This window comes from Macaca nemestrina, chromosome 15 (assembly GCF_043159975.1).
Source record: "Macaca nemestrina isolate mMacNem1 chromosome 15, mMacNem.hap1, whole genome shotgun sequence".
In the NCBI taxonomy this organism is placed as follows: domain Eukaryota; kingdom Metazoa; phylum Chordata; class Mammalia; order Primates; family Cercopithecidae; genus Macaca; species Macaca nemestrina.
The window spans coordinates 110,512,638-110,538,227 of record NC_092139.1 but is presented as its reverse complement, the minus strand read 5'-3'; the positions used below and the strand labels follow the sequence as shown (position 1 = coordinate 110,538,227).

Below are 25,590 nucleotides of genomic sequence, written 5' to 3'. Positions count from 1 at the left end.
CTTCTAAACACTGTCATAGAGGAATGTTTTCTAGCTGAGTGCGGATGTGCTATGAAATACCATGTGGTGTCTTAGCCTTAGAGGTGGACAGCCCTGGGCTCCCATGTGATCCTAACCACCCTCTAGCTGTGAGTCCTTGAGTATGTCATGGCGCCTTTAGCCTCAGTCTCCTTCTCCATAACGTGGGTGGATAAAACTACCTCTCAAGGTTTTCATGAGGCTTAAATGAGAAATACAAAGTGCCACCAAGTGTCTGGCACACAGCAGGCCCCAGGGGTGGGCAGAGGCAGAGAGAAGCATGTGGCTCTACCAGCATCTCTTCCAGAGAAGACAGAACACAACTTTGGGAGTGAGCAAGCGGAGGGGAATTGCCTGTCTCCCGTATCCCTCTTCAGGGTTCAGACCCCAGCAAAGAGGTATCTGGTCCTCCCAGGGCTGGGATGACCTAGGATGGGGCAGCCTGGGAGCCCAGTGGTGGGCTTCAGAGCACCGGCCCCTCTGCTTCGACTTCCATATCCCCCTGACTGAGGGATGCCTTGCAAGAGTACCCTACAAAGGCCTCTGCCAAGCCACAGTGGGGAGGAGGGGGCCCTGCGGTTAACATGAAAGGAGCAGCGTCCTCTGAGGTCATTTCAGGAACCCATTTATCAGCAGGAGAGCCAAAGGGAGGGAGGACTCTCAGGAGCAAGGCATTCCAGGCCTGGCACCCTCAGCACACCTCATTTCTAGGCCTAGAGGAACTGGGTGTGGCTTTAGGTGACCAACCTGGGCAAACACTTGGCCTTACAGCCACAGAGAACAGCTGTTTTCAGAGTCCAAAGAGAAACAGCTCGACAGAAGGTCTGAGTGTCGGACATTCTGGGTTGCGGTTTGGGAATGTTATAGAGACACACTGTGGCCCTCGGGGTGCAGTGGGCACTACCAAGTTGCTGTGCTGCGGTGGAGGGAACACACCTAGCCAGGTGGCACCAAGTGAGCCAAGGGTTGTGCTGGCAGAGAGCCAGGCAGCCCAAGGAGCCAGAGGCCACGGCCAGAGTGGACAAGCCCCAGCACATCCACTGCCAGTGAGGGTGTGGCGGTGCCTGGGGGTGGGCAGCCAGGGCCGCGGCTCCCACGAGCCACTCTCTGGGCAACAGCACACCCTGTGCCTCACCCCAGACTCAGCAGAGGGGCGCGTTTCCCTCAGGCAGTTACTTGCTGACTGGGCATTTCCTGGCAGTGAGTCTTGGTGGGGGCAGGTGAGGCTCATTGGCTTGTTCCATCTCCAGACTTTCAGTGTCCTGGCCTTTTGTCAGGGCAACTTCATTTTGTGACCATCCCTGGCAGAGAGGCTCTCCAGCCACCTTTGGAGGCCTCCAGCAACCCCAGCCTTGCTGCCCCCACAGGTCAGTGCTGGGTCGCCTTGTAGGGGCCCTGGCACAGCCGGCAGGCCAGTCCAGAGACCTGCATTGTTCAGTCCCCCGACTCCCTGCAATGGATGCTTTTGTAATTTAAGTCAGTAGAAGTTTTTCTCTGAAGCATTGTTTGTTTAAAAAAAAAAAAAATTGGAGATCAAATGAGAGCAGCCTTTCCAGTTACTGAAACAAAATAGTGGCCAGCCTGTGTTTACCTTCCTGTTCCCTTTCGGAGAACAAAGATCCATTCAATTTTCTTGAGCCTGTGTAGGTGCCAAACCAACCCTGATCCCTGGCACTTCGTGGTCATTGTAAGGTGCACCCTGGGGTGAGAGGCCACCCAGAAACCTTCACCCCCCTGCCCCCACTGGGGTCTCACTGTGTTGCCCAGGCTGGTCTCAAACTCTGGGCCTTAAGCAAACCTCCTTCCTCAGCCTCCCGAGAAGCTGGGATTACAGGCACCAGCAACTTTTATTAAATGTTTTTTTTTTATTATTTAGAGCATATTTCAACAAAGAGCTTTATGTGTTCTGCCTCCATAAAAGCTTGTTTTCTTTTATAACATTTTTTTCTTTTATTTTGTCTTTAATACTTTGTTATTGAAGTAAAAGTTTGTTTTAAGAAAACAAGTTCTTAAAACTTGTTCTGGGCAAGGCACGGTGACTCACACCTATAATCCCAACACTTTGGGAGGCCGAGGTAGGTGAATCACCTGAGGTCGGGAGTTCAAGATCAGCCTGGCTAACATGGTGAAACCCCATCCCTTCTAAAAATACAAAAATTAGGCCGGTCACAGTGGCTCACGCCTATAATCCCAGCACTTTGGGAGGCCGAGGCGGGTGGATCATGAGGTCAAGAGATCGAGACCAGCCTGGCCAACATGGTGAAACCCCATCTCTACTAAAAATACAAAAATTAGCTGGGCGTGGTGGCACGTGCCTGTAGTCCCAGCTACTTGTGAGGCTGAGGCAGGAGAATTGCTTGAACCTGGGAGGCGGGGGTTGCAGTGCGCCGAGATCGCACCACTACACTCCAGCCTGGCGACAGAGCAAGACTCCGTCTCAAAAAAAAAAAAACAAAATAGCCAGGCATGGTGGTGGGTGCCTGTAATCCCAGCCGCTCAGGAGACTGAGGCACAAGAATTGCTTGAACCCTGGAGGGGGAAGTTGCAGTGGCCTGGATTGCACCACTGCACTCCAGCCTGGGCAATAGAATGAGATTCTGTTTCAAAGAAAAAAGAAGAAAAGAAAAAAAGACACTATTCTGCGTGGTGCCTCACCTCTGTAATCCAGCACTTTGAGAGGCTGAGAAGGATGCATCACTTGAGCTCAGGAGTTCCAGACCAGCCTGGGCAACATGGCAAAACTGTGTCTCTACAAAAAATACAGAAATTAGCCAGGCGTGGTGGTGCATGCCTGTAGTCCCAGCTACTCCGGAGGCTAAGGTGGGAGGATGACTTGAGGCCAGGAGGCAGAGGTTGTAGTGATCTGAGATCGTGCCACTGCACTCCAGCCTGGGCAATAGAGCCAGGCCTTGTATCGAAAAAAAAAAGAAAGAAAGAAAAAAGAAGCCATTCTGTATTCCTTATCTTAATTTCCACATTTGAAATGCTTCTGGTGAGGTAAGCTACTTTCCGGGGCTGTTTCTAGCCCAGGAACCCTGCGGCCGTTCTTACGGGCACTCTATTTCACTGTAGCTGAAGGATTGAGTGGGAAGCACATGTAAGCGCCCGCAGCCAACCTGACCTGGCACAGCAGCAGTCCCTGTGGCCACACCCATGGGACAGGGTCATTGGAGCTGGGGGACTGCCATCAACTGGGCACTGCCTCAGGCAGGTGTGAGGCACTCAGACACCAGATGACGGAGTGGAGGCAGCGTGTGAGAGCCAGGATACAACAAAAAGCTTCAAACCCAGCTGTCCCCTCAGCATGTCTCTTTCCAGAAAGCCAATTCTGATTGTTTGAATGAGAGCACGTCTGCGTGGCAGTGCAGACACCTGCACCCTTCCTTGTGTGCATCGTGGGGTCAAGTGGCTGGTTGTTTGCGGGGTCCCTTGACCACTGTCTCCTTTTCTCCTTGCTCCGGCCCAGGGTCTGGGAGTGTGGCCTCAAAAGCACTACCCTCAGTCCGCAGTCAGGCAGTCCGGTTTGGTTATTGCCACATGTGCTTGTCAGACGGTATAGCTGTGCAGCGGCATTGCCAACAGAGATTCAGTTAAACCAGAGTGGCATGTATTTAGCAAAGTGGCATCTGTTACGCCTATCTGAGAAGTAGCCATTGGAGCAATTTTTGTTGTTAAACTCATTGTTTGGCTAGGCACAGTGATACACGCCTGTAATCCCAACACTTCGGGAGGCCAAAGTAGGATTGCTTGAGCCCAGGAGTTCCAGACCAGCCTGGAAAACATAGTGGGACCCCCATCTCTATAAAAAATTTAAAAAATAAAAAAATTGGCCGGGCGCAGTGGCTCAAGCCTGTAATCCCAGCACTTTGGGAGGCTGAGACGGGCGGATCACGAGGTCAGGAGATCGAGACCATCCTGGCTAACACCGTGAAACCCCGTCTCTACTAAAAATACAAAAAACTAGCCGGGCGAGGTGGCGGGCGCCTGTAGTCCCAGCTACTCCGGAGGCTGAGGCAGGAGAATGGTGTAAACCCGGGAGGCGGAGCTTGCAGTGAGCTGAGATCCGGCCGCTGAGATCCGGCCACTGCACTCCAGCCCGGGCTACAGAGCAAGACTCCGTCTCAAAAAATAAAATAAAATAAAATAAAATAAAAAATTAAAAAATTAGCTAGGTGTGATGGTTCACGCCTGTAGTCCCAATTATTTAGGAGGCTAAGGCAGGAGGATCACTTGAGCCCAAAAGATTGAGGCTGTAGTGAGCCATGATCACACCACTGTACTCCAACCTGGGCAACAGAGTGAGTCCCTGTCTCAAACAAACAAACAATGCCCAAACTTGTTCTTATAATCTTGGAATTACTTTTTCTCTTCATTTGTCTCCACGAAGCAGAGAGATTAGAACTGGTATTCTTAGGCCGGGCGCGGTGGCTCAAGCCTGTAATCCCAGCACTTTGGGAGGCCGAGACGGGTGGATCACGAGGTCAGGAGATCGAGACCATCCTGGCTAACACAGTGAAACCCCGTCTCTACTAAAAATACAAAAAACTAGCTGGGCGAGGTGGCGGGCGCCTGTAGTCCCAGCTACTCGGGAGGCTGAGGCAGGAGAATGGCTTAAACCCGGGAGGCAGAGTTTGCAGTGAGCTGAGATCCAGCCACTGCACTCCAGCCTGGGCAACAGAGCGAGACTCCGTCTCAAAAAAAAAAAAAAAAAAAAAAGAACTGGTATTCTTTTAAAAATTCTTATTTTGGGCCGAGCGCGGTGGCTCACGCCTGTAATCCCAGCACTTTGGGAGGCTGAGGTGGGCAGATCATGAGGTCAGGAGATCGAGACCATCCTAGCCAACACGGTGAAACCCCATCTCTACTAAAAATACAAAAAATTAGCTGAGCGTGGTGGCAGGCGCCTGTAGTCCCAGCAACTCCGGAGACTGAGGCAGGAGAATGGCGTGAACCTGGGAGGCGGAGCTTGCAGTGAGCCAAGATCTCACCACTGCACTCCAGCCTGGGCAACAGAGCGAGACTCCGTCTCAAAGAAAAGAAAAAGAAAATTATTATTTTGGGCCGGGCGTGGTGGTTCACGCCTGTAATCCCAGCATTTTGGGAAGCTGAGGCAGATGGATCACAAGGTGGGGAGATTGAGACCATCCATCCCGGCTAACACAGCGAAACCCCGTCTCTACTAAAAAATTAAAAAAAAAAAAAAAAAGCCGAGCGTGGTGGCGGGCACCTGTAGTCCCACCTACTCAGGAGGCTGAGGCAGGAGAATGGCGTGAACCCAGGAGGTGGAGCTTGCAGTGAACTGAGATTGTGCCACTGCACTCCAGCCTCGGCGACAAAACAAGACTCTGTCTTAAAAAAAAAAAAAAAAAAAAAAGATCTTATTTTGAGGAGCCTGGGAGTTGTCCTGGAACCTTCCACCTCCCTTGTCACACCATAGACCCATATGATCGGAGTCTCTCCTGGGTGACCCCAGACCTGAAGCGTGGCCACAACCCCCTGCTTGGTCCTCCTGCTCCGGTCTTGGCTGCTGCTCACCCCTCTCCTCACTCCTCCCACAATGATGTTTCGAAACACAGTCATCCGTACTGAAAATCCTGCCCTCGAGAGCTTGAAGCACAGCTCCCCACCCAGCACTCACCTCCAGGACCATGGTTCCATTGGCCTTTCCAGCCTCGTTTCTCATGATTTACTGCTGTGACTCGCTCCAGCGGTGTTGAGCCTGTGGAGCCCTCAGCCCAGAATGCTTCTCTTCCCCATTCCCCCAGACAGCCCCTCAACCCGTATTTACCCTGGGGGCCTGGTTAGTGCCCCCTGCACCACTCTTGTGCCTTACACCGAGGGCAAGACCATGTGATGACCTTCTCTCCCAGCGGACCGTCAGTTCTCCTTTCTGTGCCCTTGGCACCTGACAGAGCCTGGCAGAGGAAGCCCTCTGCAGGTGTTTGAGGATGAATGGGTGGAGGGATGATGAATGACCCCAGGAGCTTGCTGAGTCTGAGCGCCTGCCCGCCGGCCAGCATAGGCTGGAGCACGCCTCCCACTACCTCCCGTGTCCCATGGCCAGTGCCAGGCTGCAGTGGCGATGTGTTCCGCCTCCAGCACAAGCCTTGAGAGCTGTGTGCATGTTGCCATGTTTTCGTTCCCTGTTATAGTAGGCAAGGAAGGTGGAATTAAGAGGTGGCCCCGTGGGCTTGGACCGCAAGTGGCTGTGATGTACAGAACCCCCTGCCCACCTGCACTGGGCACAGCGAACATCAGTTGTGGGTGGTTGTTAGCTCAGCGTCACCTGTCCTGTCCTGACTCATCCAGGGCATTTGCCACAACCACGGACCACTGTGTAGCTCAGCGTCCCCTTTGTCTCAGAGAGGGGAGCCGCTGTCTTCTTCCTGGCTGCTCAAGCAGAAACCTGGGAAATATCCTTAATCCGCCTGCCTCCCAGCCTGCCTCGGCGTCAGTCAGTGTGTCTCTTGACACCTGCCTCCTGAGGACGCTCAGCCCGTTCCCTCCCGATCCCCACTGCCACCTGCTCAGGCTCAGGTACCGCCCCATGCACCTGGACCCCTGCAGCCACCTCCAAGCTGTTTACCTGAGTTTGCTCTTTGTCCCTTCCACATAACACAGGTCACACTTTAGTGGTGTTATCAGTTAATTGTCTGCTTTCCTTAGTAGGTGGTGAGCTGTGGAAAAGTGGGTCTGTGGTGGTGTCCTCAGTACGCACTGTGGGTGTTCTGAGAACAGATAGGGACGAGAGATTCCCTGGGTCAAGGACGCTTTTCCTGAGCAGGTGGCTGGAGCTGTCATTTCCTGGAGCTCATTGTGTAACCTGAGCACACTAGGGCTGTCTTTGACCATGGCCACCTGGCCCCTCCAGCCTGCCCAGGCAGCCCTCAGAGGAGACACAGCACCCCAGTCCCATCACTGTGTTGGAATTCTACTCTGTCATTGGCGAAGGCCTACAAGATTTTACACAGTCAGCTGGAGATGGAGATGGGAGGACCTGCATCTGTGGTAGGCATGAGAACAGTGCTGTGGGCAAATGCAGTGTCTCTTCCAAGGGACACATTGCAGGGTAACTTGTCAGTTCTGTTTTGTTCTCAGAGAGGGACTTGACCAAGGATTTCTATTTTGTTTTTGTTTTTGAGATGGGGTCTCACTCTGTCACCCAGGTTGTAGTGGGGTGGCACAATCTTGGCTCACTGCAACCTCCACCTCCCCAGTTCAAGTGATTCTCCTGCCTCAGCCTCCTGAGTAGCTAGGGTTACAGGTGCCCGCCACCATGCCCAGCTAATTTTTTGTATTTTTAGTAGAGATGGGGTTTCACCATGTTGGCCAGGCTGGTCTTGAACTCCTGACCTCAAGTGATCCACCCACAGCCTCCCAAAGTGCTGGGATTACAGGCGTGAGCCACTGTGTCCGGTGGGTTTCTGTTTTGTAAGGAACAGGTGGTGTCATGTGGGGCTTAGGGCATAGCTAGGTGTGACTACTTCTGAGGACTTTCAGGGTTTGCGTTCAGCTCACTGAGCCCCTGCAGCGTCTTATTACAATTGTGACACAGAAGTTTATGAACTGGTTGTCAGCTCTAGGAGTGTGGTCAGACCTCCTTTATGTGTGATAACCCTGATGAACTTCACCCACATTGGTAGCAATTACGGTGATGTTTATGTCAGGGCAACCAAAACTTAAGCAACAGTAACCCACTAACACCGGTCCTAGCAGAGAGGGTGGAAGTGTCAACTTCTGTACCTGGGAAGACTGGCAGTGGAGCTCGGCTTCTAAGTCACAGTCAGAGAGCATCAGTGATGTATCCATGTGGCTCACCTCCCGGGGGAGGAAACAAGCTTCCTCCATCCCCCAAGCGAGTGGGAGGGGCAGTCCTAGTCACAGATGGCTGCTGCTTTGCTTCGTCCCTGCCAGTAACCCCAGAGCAAGCAAATGGCTCCTCTCATTTGAGGATACATGCATCCCAGGGAAGGCTCTGATTGGTCAGGCCTGGGTCATGAGCCCATGCCTGTGGACAGGGTAGAAGGGAGAGGTGGTTCCCGGAGGAAGGGAGGAGTACTGTTACCAAAAGAGGGAGGAGGCGATGTGAAAGAGGCCATCCGTGTTGGCCCATCTGCCTTTTGCTGGGTACTTACCTGCCAGGGCTATGTTAAGCACCTTGAGGAAAGGGGCCCAGAGAGAGCAAGGAACTAAATTCTCCAGAGGCACATAGCCTGGAAGTGGCAGTGCCAGGATTTGAACTCATGGTGGTGTTAAGTCCCCCATACTACATCTTCTCTCATGTGGATTCTCTCATGTGGATCATGGCAGGGCTGCCACTTCAGCCCGAGTCTCCATCCCACTGCTGGGCTCCTTGTGAGGCGGTAGGAGGGGAGACATCCAGGTTCTCTGAAGCCGTTGAGCACTCTGGGCACAGGGTTTGCCGCAGCCATGGCCATGGCAGTAATGAGCCAGCTTCTGTGTGTGTGCAGGGAACTACAGCCTGTCCAACGTGCTGCCCAGTGCCCCCGACATGGCGCAATTCAAGCAGGGAGTGAGGTCCGTTGCTGGAAAACTCTCCGTCTTTGCTAATGGAGTCGTGACTTCAATTCAGGTCAGTGGAATGGGGTGGTGCTCACTGGCTATGATGGTAGTAGATTCAGCAGTTTGAAAATGAGACCTATTTCAATCTTCAACTGCTGGAAAATTCAATTATATGTTATTGGATCGATATGTTTGCTACAGTATAACCCAGGACATTATGAAAACCAGAAATTATAATTTTATATTTAATATTTTCTAATGTATGACTCTCTGGGAATTGTTAGAAGAATTGTCATGACCATTATGCAGTTTTTTTTTTTCCTAGATTGGAACAGAGAAGTAAGTATTAAGAAAATTGAAATTATCTGTAATGCCACATCACAGGGATAACCTCTTAATATTATGGTATATTTTTAGCTCTAGCTTTCTAAGGATATTTTTCTATTCATAGATAAAAAGGATATACATATCTTTTTAAAATCAAAAAGGGATTATATTGTATATAGGGTTTTATATCTTGCTTTTTCTCTGTGATGTTAGGAGCATTTCCATGTCATCAGAAGTTTTTCTAAAACCACATTCTATCGAGTGAAAACATAAGCCAAGGATGGCACATACTTGCACATAAGAGTCGAGGCCATCTCTGACGATATGAATGGCTTGTTTCTTTGTACCTTCTTGTTTACGTCAGGCCATTGAAGAAGGATTCTATTAATGTAAGACGCTGCTAAAGGAAGTAGGACTGGAATCATGTGGACTCTGGTGCCTCTAAAGGGGGTTCCTGGCCCCAGGCAGATGCTGCTCTGGCTGCAGGTTAAGGAGGTGCCTCCCGTTCCGGAGAGTTCCTTTAGTCCCAGGACTCTTGATGTAGCTGTTTTCACACTGTGAATAGCACAGTCTTCCCTTTCATTTGACTCTGAAGTTAAAATTCACAGAGTTCTTTCACGTCCCTCAGGTCAGCTAAGCCCACCTCAGTCTCCATATAGGTAACATCCCTATTTTATAGATGGTCATCCCCGTTTTAGAGATGACTCCCTTTTATATCCCCATTTTACAGGTGAAGGAATTGAGGCACAGGTTAGGTCACTTCTGCAAGATGACCAGCTGAGCCGAAATTTCAGGGCTTCAAACACCAAGTGTGTTCCTCTGTCCTGCCCATCACACTTGTTTCCCAGAGGGCTCAGCAAGTAGCCTCCAGCCCACTGAGCATCCTCCCGCCCAGACACTTTGCTCCCTGCCTCCCGATCCCAGGACTGTGGCCATGGATACCAGAGACAGGATGTGAATCCTGTTGGCTTCTGAAGCCCACACCTGCCCTTGAAGCTGCAGCAATGGCTGCTTCCAGATGAGCACACCCTCGCGGTGTAGTGTTCATGTCACATGCCCGACACCGGCTGCAGTGTCAGTTTTGGTGATGCTGAATATTCAGGGCGCAAGAGTCAGGGATCGCTGCTGAATGGTCGTAAACTTCCGTTTTGGTTCTCTCTTCAGGATCGCTATGGTTCTTAATACTGAAGTCGTGATATGTATTTCCTGGAGAAATTCCTCTGTAAATGAACCAGTGACCACGCAACAGGCGGCAGTGAAGACCAGATAGTTTTGCGGATTGTTTTGCTACTTTTTCATATGGTATATGTTTCTGATTTTTAATATTTCTTTTGAGAAATTCTGAGTTCTGATGTAGTAGGAGCTTTACTGTGATTTCTGTTTCGTGTTCCTTCCTGCCACACCCTCCTTTGGCGTCTCCACGTATATCCTTGCTTTATTTTCTTGGAACCTTTGGTTTCAACACTGAGGGCCTGGAGACATCGGCTCCTCCTGCTCCTGAACCAGGAGGCTTCACGTGGGGGAGGAGGAGAGGTCTCCATGTGACACATGGGCTCAGGGCTGCCAGAATCAAAAGATGCCAGATGGACCTGCAGAAACAACGCTCACCACACACATGTCCTTCAAAAGACCAAAGTGACGGGTGTCTCCTGTGACAGGTTGCTTCATTTATGTTTCTACAGAGTAAGGTGACTGCCAAATAATATTTGAAGTCATCTGTCTCTTTGTAAATTATTTTCTATGACCTATACATTTAAAAATATTTTTCAGTGAGTGCTTTTAACAAATGTAAGCTGCCTTGCCAAGGGGATTAATGTTATCTTGTAAAAGGTGTTGCTGTTTGAATTGATGAGAAATGGAAGATGAGAACTCCCTAAGGGTGTTTATAAATCGATGTGGTATACAGAATTAAAATGGAGTGAGGTAAGAAGATACAGCTACAGAGAATAGTTCCATGTATGGGAGAACAGTCATTGTAATTGGGTAGTTTTGTTAATATTTTTAAACCTTGCTTTTCAAAAATTACAGAATGTGTATAAACGAATAAAGAAAAATAATTTAGCTGTGTTTTAGACAGCATTAGAATATATTGTTCAGCACAGTAAAATATATTTGAAATCTGATAAGCCAAAAATGTGGTTTTGAATGAATATTTTGTGAATCTTTCTTAAAAGCTCAAATTTGTAGACTTCTAAATAGAATAAACACTTGCAGCAGATGGCATTGCCTACATTTTTTCCTGAAAGCTTTGGTAATAAGTCATTGTAAGTCAGAGTTTGTGGTATAACATTGATGGACATTTGAATTGTGGTAACTGTAGATGGACATGGATTTAATGTGCTTTTGGGGCCTGATGTGCAGTTCTGATGAATTGGGATGTTGTTCGTAGCACAGGAGCAAGGTGGAGTGTCCTGGTTGAAAATGACGTTGGGCCAGGTGCGGCAGCTCACACCTGTAATCCTAGCACTTCGGGAGGCTGGGGTGGGAAGATTGCCTGAGCCCAGGAATTTGAAACCAACCTGGACAACATAGCAAGACCCTGCCTCTACCAAAAAAGAAAAAATTCAGCCGGGTACAATGGCATGTGCCTGTAATTCCAACTACTTGGGAGGCTGCAGCAGGAGGATCCCTTGAGCCCAGGAGGTCAAGGCTGCAGTGAGCTATGATCTCAACACTGCACTGCAGCCTGGATGACAGAGCAAGACCCTGTCCCAAAACAAAAAAAAAAACAAAACAAAAAGAAAAACGTTGGGAGGGAGGGAGGGGATTGACTCCCCACTCCCAGAGCCTTAGCTGAGGGTGCCTGTGATGTGCCTTCCATGCCCCTCCCCACTGCCCCTCCCCTTCCCTGCTGCTCCTCGGTCTCCCCACCATGCCCCTCCCCGCTGCCCCTCGGTCTCTGCCCTGCCCCTCAGTATCCCCCCATGCCGCTCCCTGCTGCCCCTTGGTCTCCACCCTGCCCCTCAGTCTCCCCTAAGCACACACCCACCAAATTCCTACCCCTAGATGTACTGGGTCTGCCACAGGCCCCTACATCTGGGTACCTGGAGGCCCTGGAGAGGAGCAGAGGGAGCCGGGCTTTCACTCTTCCTAAGGCTGAAGTCCTAGCCCTGGGTTGCTGCTTACCCCAGCCTGGGCCAGCCCGGACACCTGTGGTCCTCCTCTTTGGGTCCCTGGATGTGGAAATAGGCCTCCAGTCGCCCTCAGTTCCCCTGAGGAGAGGGTTGCGGGAGTGGAGGGACTGTGCTGTGTAACCAGGCTGTGGAGGCAGGACACCGACCTGGGCTTGGAGCTCTAGAGAATCATCGACTGGCCTCAGTCCCAGCTCTGCCCAAACCCTGAGGGTCTGGGAGCCTGGCCTGGCCCTCCCTGCTGGTGAGCCTGCTGATGCCACCTGTGTGCCCTTGCTAGGTGGGCAGGGGCCTCTCCCGCTGGGCAGTGGTCTGCATCCCAGTGTGGGGCTGGATGAGCAGAGCCCCCTGGAGCCACCTGCCTGTGAACACCATCCCCAGTCTCCTGCTGAAACCCCTTGCAACCACCATGTTCCCTGGGCCACCTGGGCTGTGGGGAACTGGTCTCAGGATGGGAAGGGGCCCGCCTCCAGCTCCACCCTTGGTCTTGGGCTGCAGGGAGGTAGACAGCCTTCCTGGAGCCTTTATTGCCTGGTACCATGGGTGGGAGGGAGCCTGGGGGATTCCAAGGTCCAGACTCTGACTCCAGAGCCTGAGGGTCAGGAAGCTGCTGGCAAGCTGTGGCCACAGCCGTGGCCTTGAGCTGGGCACGGCCAAAGAGGGGGCTGGCTGGGGTCTCTGCCGCTCTGACATCGGGCAGTGGACAGGTTACCCAACCTTGCCCCAGCGTCCCCTGGCAGCCTGCCTCCCAGCCTGAGCCCCTCCGCTGGCTTCCCTGCAGTGCTCAGTGACATGCGGGGAGAGCATTCAGCACCGAAGTGTCCTCTGCACCGATGATACCAGTGTCCCTGTGATGAGGCCCAGCAGCCAGCCAGCGCAGTCACCTGCTCTCTGCCACCCTGTTGGCGGCCTCTGGACACACTGGGCCCTGAAGGCTCAGGCAGCGGCTCCTCCAGCCACGAGCTCTTCAGCAAGGCTGACTTCATCCCGTGCCTCTTGGCCCCACGCCCTTCACCCACCTCATCACCCGAACCAGCCAGCATGGCAATGCCATTGAGGAGGAGGCCCCAGAGCTGGGCCCGCCGGGGCGTGTGTTTGTATACAACTTATAGTATGACTACAATTTCATTCACCTCCATGAGGATCTGTGCTATGGGCCCTTCAGTGGGCCTGATCTAGACCTGGCAGGGACAGGGGACTGGACACCCCCACTGCGCAGCCGTCCTGCTGCGCCCTCCACTGGCAGCCCCATGCCTGCCACAGGGCCTCCTGCAGCCGAGGAGGAGGGGGTACTGGGACCCTGGTCTGCTAGCCCTTGGCCCAGCCAGGCCAGCCACTCCCCATCCCCACCTTCAGAGCAGACCCCTGGGAACCCTCTGGTCAATTTCCTGCCAGAGGAAGACGCCCCTATAGAGGCTCCAGACCTTGGGCTCTCCAGCCCACCCTGGCCCAGGGTTTCTGTTGATGGCACGCAGACGCCTGCTGCCCCTGGAGCCAAAATGACTTCCTAGTCAGCTAGGACAGCCAGAGCCAGCTGCCCCCTCCATTGTGGGACAGGTCCAATGAGGTTTCCAAGGATGATGAGGAACCTGTGGGCCACAGAGCACCCCACCTGCCCCAGAGGCCCAGCCCCACGCTGCCCTCTGTCCTGTCGACAGCACCCACTCCTCTCCTGGTCCTGACATGGTGGAGCTGTGGACAGGAGGGACTGTAGCCTGGAAGCCAGCTCTGGAGGGCAGCCTGGGGCCTGTGGACAGTGAGCTGAGGCTCCTCCCCCTCCTCCCATGGGCACTCTGCCAGAGATTAAGGGCAGGGACAGCCTCCTGGAGCGAGACTCCCACCTTCCCAACCCCAGGACCAGGCTCATGGGGCCTGCAGACTGTGGCAGTGCCAGGGACCTTCCTCCCCACAACCCTGATTGGCCTCAGGCACACACCCTGGGTGACTGCCTAGAGCCCGGGACCCAAGGACCAGCCCGAGCCCCTCAGCCCTGAGGTGCCCCTGGCCCCAGCCTGGCCGAGGCGGAGCCCCAATGGACCTGCTGGCTGCCAGGAACGCCAGCTGGCGAGCAGGAAGCTGGAACAAGGCAAGGGGTGTGGGCTGCTGGGTGGGCGGGGAGTTTGCACGGGACCTTGGTGACTATTTCCTCATCTGAAAATGAGCAGAGTGGGACACAGGCGCTGTCTATCCTGCCTTCCTCGGGGCGGGAGTTCCTAGGATTAGGGGAAACCGACAGCCGTGGTGGGTGGAGGCTCCATGAGGTGGGAGGAGCATTGCTCCAGCTCAGCCTGGCCAACATGGCACAACTCTCTCTCTACAAAAGCTACAAAAAGTAGCTGGGCGTGGTGGTGGGCGCCTGTAGTCCCACTCAGGAGGCTGAGGCAGGAGAATCACTTGAACCCAGGAGGCGGAGGTTACAGTGAGCTGAGATCACGCCACTGCACTCCAGCGTGGGCGATAAAACAAGACTCTGTCTCAAAAATAGAAATAAAAAATAAAATATAGCTACTAAGCATCTACCTGTGCCAAGCACTATTCTAGGCACAGGACACAGTGGAAAAATGAGAAAGACAAACTGAGAAAAAAGAAATAGGATCATTCATTCTTCACTCCCCAACATTATAGAACTAGTTCAGGCCTATTAATGAAATAACTTGGGGCTACAAAAATGTAGTGTGCATAGACTAACGCGGGCACGTGACAAGCATTTACTGAAACACACACTTTGGCGTTCCGCCACCAAGCTCTGCCGGCAGCACTTGGCAACGAACACGGCTGCTGCACAGGCTCAAAAGAAGCAAGAGAGTCGCCGGGCGCGGTGGCTCAAGCCTGTAATCCCAGCACTTTGGGAGGCCGAGACGGGCGGATCACGAGGTCAGGAGATCGAGACCATCCTGGCGAACACGGTGAAACCCCGTCTCTACTAAAAAATACAAAAAACTAGCCGGGCGAGGCAGCGGGCGCCTGTAGTCCTAGCTACTCGGGAGGCTGAGGCAGGAGAATGGCGTAAACCCGGGGGGCGGAGCTTGCAGTGAGCTGAGATCCGGCCACTGCACTCTAGCCCGGGCGACAGAGCCAGACTCCGTCTCAAAAAAAAAAAAAAAAAAAAAAGAAGCAAGAGAGTCAGTGCTCAGTTAGGGCACGTTCAGCCGGCCATCGTCGCAACAGCGGGAGAGACACTACCTCTGAGCAGCTTTCTGGAGAAACCTCAACCTGCTTCCTGAAAAGGCAAGCCAGGCTGAGCACCTTCAGTAGAGAGTCATTTGTGGGATAACTTACCATCTATGCGCTATAGGAAAAGCAGTCTCTTGAGAGATGAGAACCTAGGACAGGGAAATTCTGCTAAGGACAGGGACTTTGAGTTCTGAGGACTTCCCAGTGCTGGGGATGACTTGCAGCTGTGGGTGAATCATGATGGCTGTTGATATTGATTGCGTGTGCACGGAGCCTCCTGGCCACCACACCACACAGATTAGCTCTAGAATTGCCGAAACTTACCAGGTAGGTATCTTTTCTCTCTTCTGTCTTTATAGACGGAGAAACAGACACAGTGAAGTCACAGGAACAACAAGCAGGGGAGCTGGGATTCTTTTTATTTTCTTTGAGACAGAGTCTCCCTCTTGTCGCCCAGGCTGGAATGCAATGGGGCGATCTCAGCTCACTGCAACCTCCGCCTCTTGGGATCAAGCGATTCTCCTGCCTCAGCCTCCTGAGTAGCTGGGATTACAGGAGCCCACCGCCATGCTGGGCTAATTTTTGTATTTTTAGTAGAGATGGGGTTTCATCATCTTGGCCAGAATGGTCTCGATCTGACCTCGTGATTCACCCACCTCGGCCTCCCAAAGTGCTGGGATTACAGGCGTGAGCCAGCGTGCCTGGCCTGGCCTCAGATTTTTATTTTAAGTGCACGAAATAAAATACGGAGAGTGATAGATATAAATCATATAGAAATAGAGTTTATGAAAATATTTGTGATATTACATGATATGTTTTACTGGCACGTTAAATGACAAGATCCAGAGTTGGGTCTAATTACTATAATTTTGAGGTAATGATGAGCAAAAATGGTATCTCAAGATGTCTGCAACAGCTGCAGTTAACATGAAAATATCTGATTTCTATTGGTAACAAGGTAACAGGTGCTGCTAACACTAATGAGGTTTGTTCCCAGCAACATTCACTATGGAAAGAAATGCTGAATTTTAATTAAAGTGTAGGGGGAAAAAAGCAAGATGTAATCTCCCTCCTCCTTGTCTTTCCTGTTTTGTTTTGTTTTGTTTTGTTTTTGAGGCATGGTCTTGCTCTGTTGCCCAGGCTGAAGTACAGTGGCACAATCATGGCCCGCAGGAGCCTCAGCCTCCTAAGTAGTTGGAACCACAGGTGTGCACTACCACACCGGGCTAATTTACCTTCTTTTATTTTTTATTTTTTTTGAGACGGAGTTTTGCTCTTGTTGCCCAGGTTGGAGTGCAATGGTGCGATCTTGGCTCACTGCAACCTCCGCCTCCCGGATTCAAGCAATTCTCCTGCCTCAGCCTCCTGAGTAGCTGGGATTACAGGTGCCCGCCACCATACCCAGCTAATGTTTCTATTTTTAGTAGAGATGGGGTTTCACCATGTTGGCCAGGCTTGTCTCAAACTCCTGACCTTGCGATCCACCTGCCTCAACCTCCTAAAGTGCTAAGATTACAGGTGTGAGCCGCTGTGCCCAGCTTTCTTTTATTTATTTATTTTTTTTATAGAAATGGGGTCTTGCCTCCCTCCTGGTACCGACATACCTACTAGCATGTGACTGAAGGCAGTGTCCCTGGCCCCAGCAGAAGGACCGTGGCCAGCCAGTGGGCTCACGTACCTTGGCCTGTTGCTCCAAGGAGCTGCCTATGCTATTCAGCCAAGGGGAGCACAGTGCCTGCTGGCCCGGCTGAGCTCTGCCCACTGAGCCCGCCCACTTCCCCAGCCACTGACTCTCACTCTTCCGCTTTTCCCAGCAGGAAGGGCCCAGCCTCACCTGCAGCCCCGCCCCCCCCCCACCAGCTGAGGCTTCCCGCTTAGACTTACAAGTCTATGGCCACTGGCGTCCGGCTGCCTGCCCTCCCTGCCTCCCCTCCCTGCCTCCCCCAGGGTCCTTTCAGAGGGTCTTGGGCTTTCTGACCCCTTTTAGCTTCACCCTCCTGGTTCAAAGCAGTGTTCTTTCTCTAGCAGGCCTGTTGGCTGTTGCATGGGATTCTCCAAGGCGAGGGCTGGCCCTGAGCCAGTGGGTTGGAAGACAGGGTGACCAGAGAAGAGGGAAGCCCGAGGGAACTGAGATCGGTCTGAACTGTGGGTGCGCTGCCCGGGTGCCGTGGGAAAGGCCAGCATGTGTGGGGTGGGGGAGGGCCGCTACAGCCCCCAGGCGCTACCTGTGAAGGTCCGGCTCCTCCCTCCATCACGTCCCCTTTCTCTTCCAGCCTCTCCTTTCCCGGAACCTTGCCACACCCGCACCTGCACCCTCCCCTCCCCGGCCCTCCCACCACTGCTGCGGCGTGGCTGGTCGTGTGCTGCACTTGCCTTACCAGCTCTCCTCTTTTTTCTCTCTCCCATTTTCTCTCTGCTTTTCCTCCAACTGCCAGCTAATCGATCGGGTCAGGCAAGTCCCTCCCCTCCTGAGAGCCCCCGGCCCTTCGACCTCTAAACAGATCCCTCCTCTTCTCGGGGACCTCCCTTTCCAAGCCTGCCTGGACGGCTGTTCTGTGACTTAACAGTGGCTGCCCCAGCCCCAAAGCCAGCCCCCTTCATCTGTGACTTCGTCTGCGGACATGGTGAGCTGACACATCCAGGCGTGACCACTGGGGAAAACTTGTGCCTCCGTGGTATGCCCTACCCTGCTCTATAAATACCTATCAACACTCATATACAGACATACCTACACACGGCTGACCACCTCGCCTCTAGCGCTGGGAATCAGTCACCGCGCTGTCCTTGTGGAGTCTTGTGGTCCAACTACAAGAGAACGCTGTCCCCTGACATCCCCCTCCAAAATGTGCCACCTCCAGTGAGCCTCCCTGCCATGCCCGGCCTGTGGACAGCCAGCTCCTGCCACCCCTCCTGTCCCCCGCCAAGCATTGGGGTTCTGTGCAGGCAGCCGTGTAGCCTGACAGTGTCTACCAGTCCTGCCGTCCCTCGGCTGGGAATCACTCATTTCTGGATGACAGGGAATGTCTCCTCTGCTGGTTGTGTTCTCCGTGGAGCTCAGGGGAGGGGAAGGGCCAAGCCATTACTAGGGTACTGTTGGGAGCAGTGAAAAGGGACACCTTTCGCCTTAAAATTGTTTCCAAGGGACACTTGTCCTGGAAAGTCCCTGGAGCTTAGCTGGCTCTCATCCTGTGAAGCTGACTCTGGCCACGACGGGGCAGGGCCACGAACTCAGCCTGGAGGGAGCCTGCGGGGCAGCCCGCACTCCGGAGGCACAGACCAGTGAGGGAGGCAGGGGGACGGAATGGAAGACGCCTGGGCTGGATGGAAGTCAGTGCCCTTGGTTACTAATACAGGTGTCCCAGGTACTGGTCTCGCTGCAGACTCTGAGCCTCCAGGCTCTTCCTGCAGGAAGACCCTGGGCGTAAGGGCAGGTGGTGGCTGGCCTCCAGATTCTGGGCCCATAAATAAGGTAGCGAGGGCTCTGTGGGACTCTCTCACCTCTCCAGGCCCCTGGCCCCAGGCTCTAGGCCTCAGTGACTGCTTCTCTTGCCTAGAGGCCCATGCCTCCTTCCCCAGCCTCAGATCTCACAGCCTTCTTCCCACCATTTGAACTGTAGGCCCCAGACTGGTGGAAATGCAGAGGAAGCCAACCACCATCTGTTAAGTGTGCAACATATCTAATGCTTTCCATGTTTTATCCCATTTAATCCTCAGCACCGCTGCGAGGAAGATGCTAACTTCCTTTTTTTTTTTTTTTTTTTTTTTTTTGAGACGGAGTCTCGCTCTGTCGCCCAGGCTGGAGTGCAGTGGCGCGATCTCGGCTCACTGCAAGCTCCGCCTCCCGGGTTCCCGCCATTCTCCTGCCTCAGCCTCCTGAGTAGCTGGGACTACAGGCGCCCGCCACCGCGCCCGGCTAATTTTTTGTATTTTTAGTAGAGACGGGGTTTCACTGTGGTCTCGATCTCCTGACCTTGTGATCCGCCCGCCTCGGCCTCCCAAAGTGCTGGGATTACAGGCTTGAGCCACCGCGCCCGGCCCTAACTTCCTTTTTAAGCTAATGAAACCAAGACTTAGAGATGCAAAGTAGTTGAATGGTGACCAGTGCAGCTGAGGCCGGGATCCAGTTCGAATCTAAGGAGCCTCTCAGACCACTGTCTCTTTCCCTATGACCGGACAGCTCCATGCCTCTATTCAGTATGATGATGTCCAGACCCCGGGCTACCTGCCTCTAAAAGTCAGAGGACAGGAAGCAAGAAACAGTCACAGGCCTGCCCTGGAGGGTTCTGGGGTCACTGTCCCCCACGCTGGAGCTGCCTCTGGCCTCACACCTCCCCTCCCCAGGGGCTGGTACCCACCTCCCAGCCCTTCTTGGATGGGGCAGGGTTACCATCTCCTTCAGCCCAGCTTCTCCTGCAGCTCCTTCTTGCCATGCAGCTCTGACTGCAGCAGACCGGCTGTCTCTATGTTCTCCTTGTTCTGGACAGAGAGAAGCGATCAGTGGTCACCCGCTGCAGCTGGAGACCCCAGAACTTGGTGTCTGCCCTTCTGCCTCCCACGGCACCAGGAAGGGTGGAGGCAGGTTAGAGAAAAACCATCCCTCCTCCCCCACAGCCATCGGAGCAGGACTCTGGCTCGCAGGTGCCTTCAGAAGTACCATTTCATGTGAGGACTACACGCCCCATTTCACAGGTGGGGAAACAAAGACCCAGAGGGCCAGGGAGAGGGGGAGGCTCCCCAGGTGGGGCTGAGCACCAGCTCCTTAAAGCCGCTCTGCAGCTCGACCAGCTGCTCCTCCAGCTCGTGGTTCTGGGAGGGCACGCAGCTGACGGTGGTAAGCTCAGTCTGCGTGGCCTCCAGGGTTTGCACGCGTGCCTTCGCCGGCTCTCCCCAGAGCTCGGCCTTATGTCCAGTTTCTGCAGCCTCTCCTCCTCCTGCTGCATCTTCTCTTCCTGTGCCCGCAGCCTCTCATCCTGAGGTGCATGCAGAGAGGAGGAGGTAGAGGAGGACTTCCGGGACAGGTGCAGCAATCATTAGGGTTGGGGGTTGTGTGGGCTGTCTCAGCTGGCAGAGGGGCACCCAGTCCCCACTGTGGGAGGAGGTTGGGAGGAGGTTGGAGGGCTGGGCTGCAGGGACACTGGGCCATGGCCCCGAAGCTCTCACCTGCAGACCCTTCAGGTTAGCAGATGATGCAGGGTCCTCCCGTTTGACAAATATTGTTGACTATGAGAGAGGAGCGTGCGCCTGAGATGTTCTGTGCCCCGGCGTCTGAGCCCTCTGACTTCCTTTCTTCCCCATCAACTAGCAACATTTTCTTTTCTGCCTAACTTGGACCCTTCATCCCATAACCCCTTTGTGCCAGCGTCTCTCATGGTTCTTATCTCCCTACCATCCCTCCCTCCCGAGCAACTCTCAGCTGGTGCTTCTGCAGCAGCATAAAATAATACAACCAGCCACCAGCCACGCGGTCCAACTCCTCCCTGTGAACAGCTTCCAGGGAGAAGGCTCAGGGAAGAGGCGACCTCCTCAACACTGCCCAGCAAATCGGCTGGTCCCAGGATCTCCCCTCTCGTGAATCCCTGCCTCGGTTTCTGTCACACTTTCCTTCCCCCCGCACCCTCCTCAATTTCCGAGGTACTTCACATACAAGACCATTGATCTGTTGGGAGAGTTGTCACAGGCTCTCGGTCGATGAGAAAGTCCTAGAGGTGGAGACACAGGGGTGAAGGGTGCAGGTGGCTCGATGGGAAAGAAGGTCATGGGCAGTGGCTTCCCTGACTCCCTCGGCCTAGAGACGGCTGCCCTGATAGGAGACACTTGGTTTCATCCATGAGATTGAGGCCGGTGTCAACATCGTGATTCTGTGTGGGAAGAAACATATTCAATTTCTGGTAACAATCACCCAGGACGGGGTGAGCCAAGCTCCCGAGCTCATTCCAACAATCTTCCATCTCCCCAGACCTCAAGAAAAGCCCAGTCTGAGCCTTCCACTAGCCCGGTCCCAGGAGGAGCACTTTGCATTACGGAACAAGCTACCTGTGAAAGGAGAGGAGAATCCATAGTAAGTACAGGAGGGCAGTGGGCAGAGGGGGAGGAGGCACCAAACTGAGGTGCCGCCACGCTAGTGAGACTGGCACCAGGGGAAGGGACACTGCCAGGTAACACGGTGTCATCAGATGGCTGCGGAGAAGCAGCATAGTCTTTGGGCATCTGTCATATGACAGAGCAGGGGGTTAGGGGGCCATGCAGGAGAGAAGGTGCCTCAGTGCCACGGATGCAAGTGATTCTCCTGCCTCAGCCTCCCGAGTAGCTGAGATGACAGGCGCTCACAACCATGTCTGGCTAATTTTTGTATTTTTAGTAGAGACGGGGTTTTGCCATATTGTCCAGGCTGGTCTTGAACTGACCTTAGGTGATCTGCTCGCCTTGGCCTCCCAAAGTGCTGGGAATACAGGAGTGAGCCACTGCACCTGGCCTGAGTATGGGTCTTAAGAGAAGGAATCAGATATGGCAGGCAGGATATTGTAGGCAAGGCAAATACGGCACTAGAAAAGCCAAAGCAAGTCAGTCATGGCATGAGTCCAAACCCAGGTTTAATAGGACTGGATCGCTGTTATTAAGCTAAGGGTGGAAGAGGCAACAGAGGAAAAGCTGCAAACACAAGCCAAAGCAGTTCCCAATTGACATCTGAAACTCAACAAATTTGAGCAAAACAAAGCATTTCGGTTTTGTTTGGGTTTGCTGCCACTAGTACACGGTATAAAGGCAGATATTCACATTCATACAATTTTCTGCATTCTTCAGTATCTGTCAGTGTGTTTAAGTACTTTTTTTTGTTTTTGTTTTTTGAGACACAGTCTCACTCCATCACCAGACTGGAGTGCAGTGGCATGATCTTGGCTCACTGCAACTTCTGTCTCCTGGGTTCAAGAAATTCTTGTGCCTCAGCCTCCCAAGTAACTGGAACTACAGGTGTGAGCCACCACAACTGGCTGATTTTTGTATTTTTAGTAGAGACAGGGTTTTGCCATGTTGTTCAGGCTGGTCTTGAACTCCTGACCTCAGGTGATCCACCGCCTCAGCCTCTGACCTCGCCTGGCTGCGTTTAAGTGCTTTTAATACACAGCTTTTTAAAAAGTCAAGACACACTATGAGAAACTTTTTCCGAAGAAAATGATCCAAAAAGCAGAGTGTGAGTCAATGCACACAGACAGGTAGGATAGAAGTGATTTTCTATTCCCTCCTCCCGTGCCAGGGAAAAAGAAAAAAAAAAAAAGAAAATAATAGTAATGTGTTTTCACAACAATCTATATGGAGGAGGACAATTTAAATTCCTGGCAATGATGAATTTGAAATAATCTTTTCATGGACTCTCATTTTTTATTTTCTGATTTTTTTTTTTCTTTTTTTTTTGAGACAGAGTCTCACTTTGTCCCCCAAGCTGGAGTGCACAGGAGTCACGTGGCACTTCTCTAGCTGTGAGGACTCCAGGAGAGCAAATATCTGCTCTTTTTGGCTTCCTTAGTCGGGGGCAGAATCTGTTTTTTTGCCAAAAGTCATGCAATGGGCCGGGCGCGGTGGCTCATGCCTGTAATCCCAGCACTTTGGGAGGCCGAGGCAGGTGGATCACCTGAGGTCGGGAGTTCGAGACCAGCTTGACCAATATGGTGAAACCCTGTCTCTACTAAAAATACAAAAATTAGCCAGGCGTGGTGGTGGGTACCTATAATCCCAGCTACTCAGGAGGCTGAGACAGGAGAATTGCTTGAACCCAGGAGGTGGAGGTTGCAGTGAGCCGAGATTGCACCACTGCACTCCAGCTTGGGCAACAAGAGTGAAACTCCGTCTCAAAAAAATAATAATAGTAAAGTCATGGAATGGAGCCTTCCCAAATGTATTCATCAGTTCTTGAACTGCTATAAAGAAATACCTGAGACTGAGTAATTTATAAGGAAAAGAGCTTTAACTGGCTCATGGTTCTGCAGGCTATACAGAAAGTATAGTGGCTTCTGCTTCTGGGGAGGCCTCAAGGAGCTTCAAAGCAGAAGGCAGAAGGCAAGTGGGACTACGAGTCTTCCATGGCAGGCACAGGACAGAGAGAGAGACAGAGGAGGTGCTATCCACTTTTAAACAGCCAGATCTCGTGAGAACTCACTATCCAGTACCAAGAGGGATGGTACTAATCCATTCATGAGAACTCTGCCCCATGTCCAATGGCCTTCCCCTGAGCCCGACCTCAACCTCCAACACTGGGGATTACAACGGATCATGAGACTTGGGTGGGGACACAGACCCAATCCACATCACCCAGACAAAATGTTTATTTGTATCATTAACTATTAGGCAGGCATGCATGTGCAGAACCTGATAGAGGTCATGACTAGTCTGAAAGAATGTTTAAGAAATGGCCAGTGTATCAGTCAGAATACGATATGTTATGCTGCAGTAACAAATGGCTCCAATGTCTCAGCAGCTTACAAAAATAAAGGTTTACCTCTCATTCGTGTCCACTGCAGAGAGCCAATATTTTCAAGTTGGGACCCAAGCTGATGGAGCAGCCTCTAGAACATGACTGATCTCATAGCAGGGAAAGAGAAAAGCAAACCAAAAACCCCACAGCAAGTCACATTCTGGCTCTTGAAGCTTCTGCTTAGAAGTGACAAACATAACTTCTGCCCATATAGTATTGGCTAAAACAAAGTATGTCTCCAAACCTGATTTCTGTGGGGCAGGGAAGTCTGATATTACCCCAGGGATGGGTAATTAATATTTTTGAAAAAGAATAGGAATATTTTGAATAGAATTCTTCACTAGGCAGGGTGTGGTGGCTCATGTCTATAATCCCAGCACTTTGGGAGGCTGAGGTGGGCGGATCACCTGAGGTCAGGAGTTCGAGACCAGCCTGACCAACATGAAGAAACCCTGTCTCTACTAAAAATACAAAATTAACCAGGCTTAGTAGCGCATGCCTGTAATCCCAGCTACTTGGGAGGCTGAGGCAGGAGAATCACTTGAACCCAGGAGGTGGAGGTTGCAGTGAGCCAAGATTGCGCCACTGCACTCCAGCCTGGGCAACAGAGCAAGACTTTGTTTCAAAATAAATAAAATAAATATAATAATAAAGAGAAAAGTTAAATAGCACAGATATTATGTGCAATAATTAGATGTATTAAAATATATATTCTTCAGAAAAAGACCCTTAACACAGTATCACAGATAGCTATTGCTAAGCAACTGAATAAATGTAAGTGGCTAGAGGAGACAGAAACTCTCAGAGATGTGTGCCCAGGGGCAACATGGTTCCACAGCAGATATGACTGTTGGGATCCAGATTACAGCATTTTTGGGAGGCTCTAAGCCCTAGTGCCCAGCCCCTTCCTCCGGTGATCCATCAGAAGTAAAAAGAGGAAGGCAGCAATGTAGCAGAAGACAATATATAGGATAAAGTACTCCAAAGCCAGTAAGCACCATCTAGTGGCAAGGGGATAATTTTTCCCATTTTGTATGTGTCGTCAGATTCAGACTGTGTAGGACAATTTGCATTGCTATCAGGGTGTGAGAGTTGCCAATGTTTTTGTTTTTTGTGTGTTTTTTTCTTTTGTTTTGTTTTGATTTTTGAGATGCAGTTTCACTCTGTCGCCCAGGCTGGAGTGTGGGGGCGCAATCTCGGCTCACTGCAACCTCTGCCTCCCAGGTTCAAGCAATTCTCCTGCCTCAGCCTCCCAAGTAGCTGGGATTACAGGCGCCTGCCACCACACCTGACTAATTTTTACATTTTTAGTAGAGATGGGGTTTCACCATGTTGGCCAGGCTGGTTTCAAACTCCTGACCTCAGGTGATCCTCCCACCTCAGCCTCCCAGAGTGCTGGGATTATAGGTGTGAGCGACCGTGCCTGGCAGAGTTTACAGTGTTCTACCTTGTCACTAAGCTTACTAAGGTCAGACTCACTAAGTTTTCTCATTTTAATGAATACAGCATAGTATTTCTTATAAACTGATAGTAAGATTTAGAGGCTTGTTGCTGGGCCCAGTGGCTCACACCTGTAATCCCAGCACTTTGGGAGGCTGAGGTGGGTGGTGGATCACCTGAGGTCGGGAGTTCGAGACCAGCCTGATCAACATGGAGAAACCCTGTCTCTACTAAAAATACAAAATTAGCTGGGTATGGTGGCACATGCCTGTAATCCCAGCTACTTGGGAGGCTGAAGCAGGAGAATTGCTTGAACCCAGGAAACAGAGGTAGCGGTGAGCTGAAATCGCGCCACTGCACTCCAGCCTGGGCAACAAGAGCAAAATTCTGTCTCAAAAAAAAAAAAAAAAAAGATTTAGAGGCGTGTTTCTGATTCCATTTTTAAAATGTATTTATTTAGGCCGGACACGGTGGCTCACGCCTGTAATCCCAGCACTTTGGGAGGCCAAG

At 52.0% G+C, this 25,590-nt stretch overlaps 1 protein-coding gene, 1 long non-coding RNA gene and 1 pseudogene across 3 annotated transcripts in view; all 3 read left to right on the top strand.

Moving 5' to 3' along the window:
• LOC105464334 (ARF GTPase activating protein 3) overlaps positions 1-11,086 on the top strand; it is a 64,509-nt gene extending 53,423 nt beyond the window's left edge. For both annotated transcript variants that reach the window (XM_071080681.1, XM_071080682.1), the window contains exons 15-16: positions 8,490-8,611; positions 10,033-11,086. In XM_071080681.1, coding sequence (XP_070936782.1) covers positions 8,490-8,611; positions 10,033-10,050 — 140 coding nt within the window. In that variant the 3' untranslated portion in view covers positions 10,051-11,086. The remainder of the gene's footprint in view (positions 1-8,489; positions 8,612-10,032) is intronic.
• Positions 11,087-11,289: 203 nt separating this feature from the next.
• LOC139358798 (A disintegrin and metalloproteinase with thrombospondin motifs 7-like) lies at positions 11,290-14,138 on the top strand (annotated as a pseudogene).
• Positions 14,139-19,205: 5,067 nt separating this feature from the next.
• On the top strand, positions 19,206-23,870 carry LOC105464337 (uncharacterized). Its single transcript, XR_011614195.1, has 3 exons — positions 19,206-19,862; positions 21,130-21,231; positions 23,156-23,870. It is a non-coding gene; the product is annotated as an uncharacterized lncRNA (long non-coding RNA).
• Positions 23,871-25,590: the final 1,720 nt, after the last annotated feature.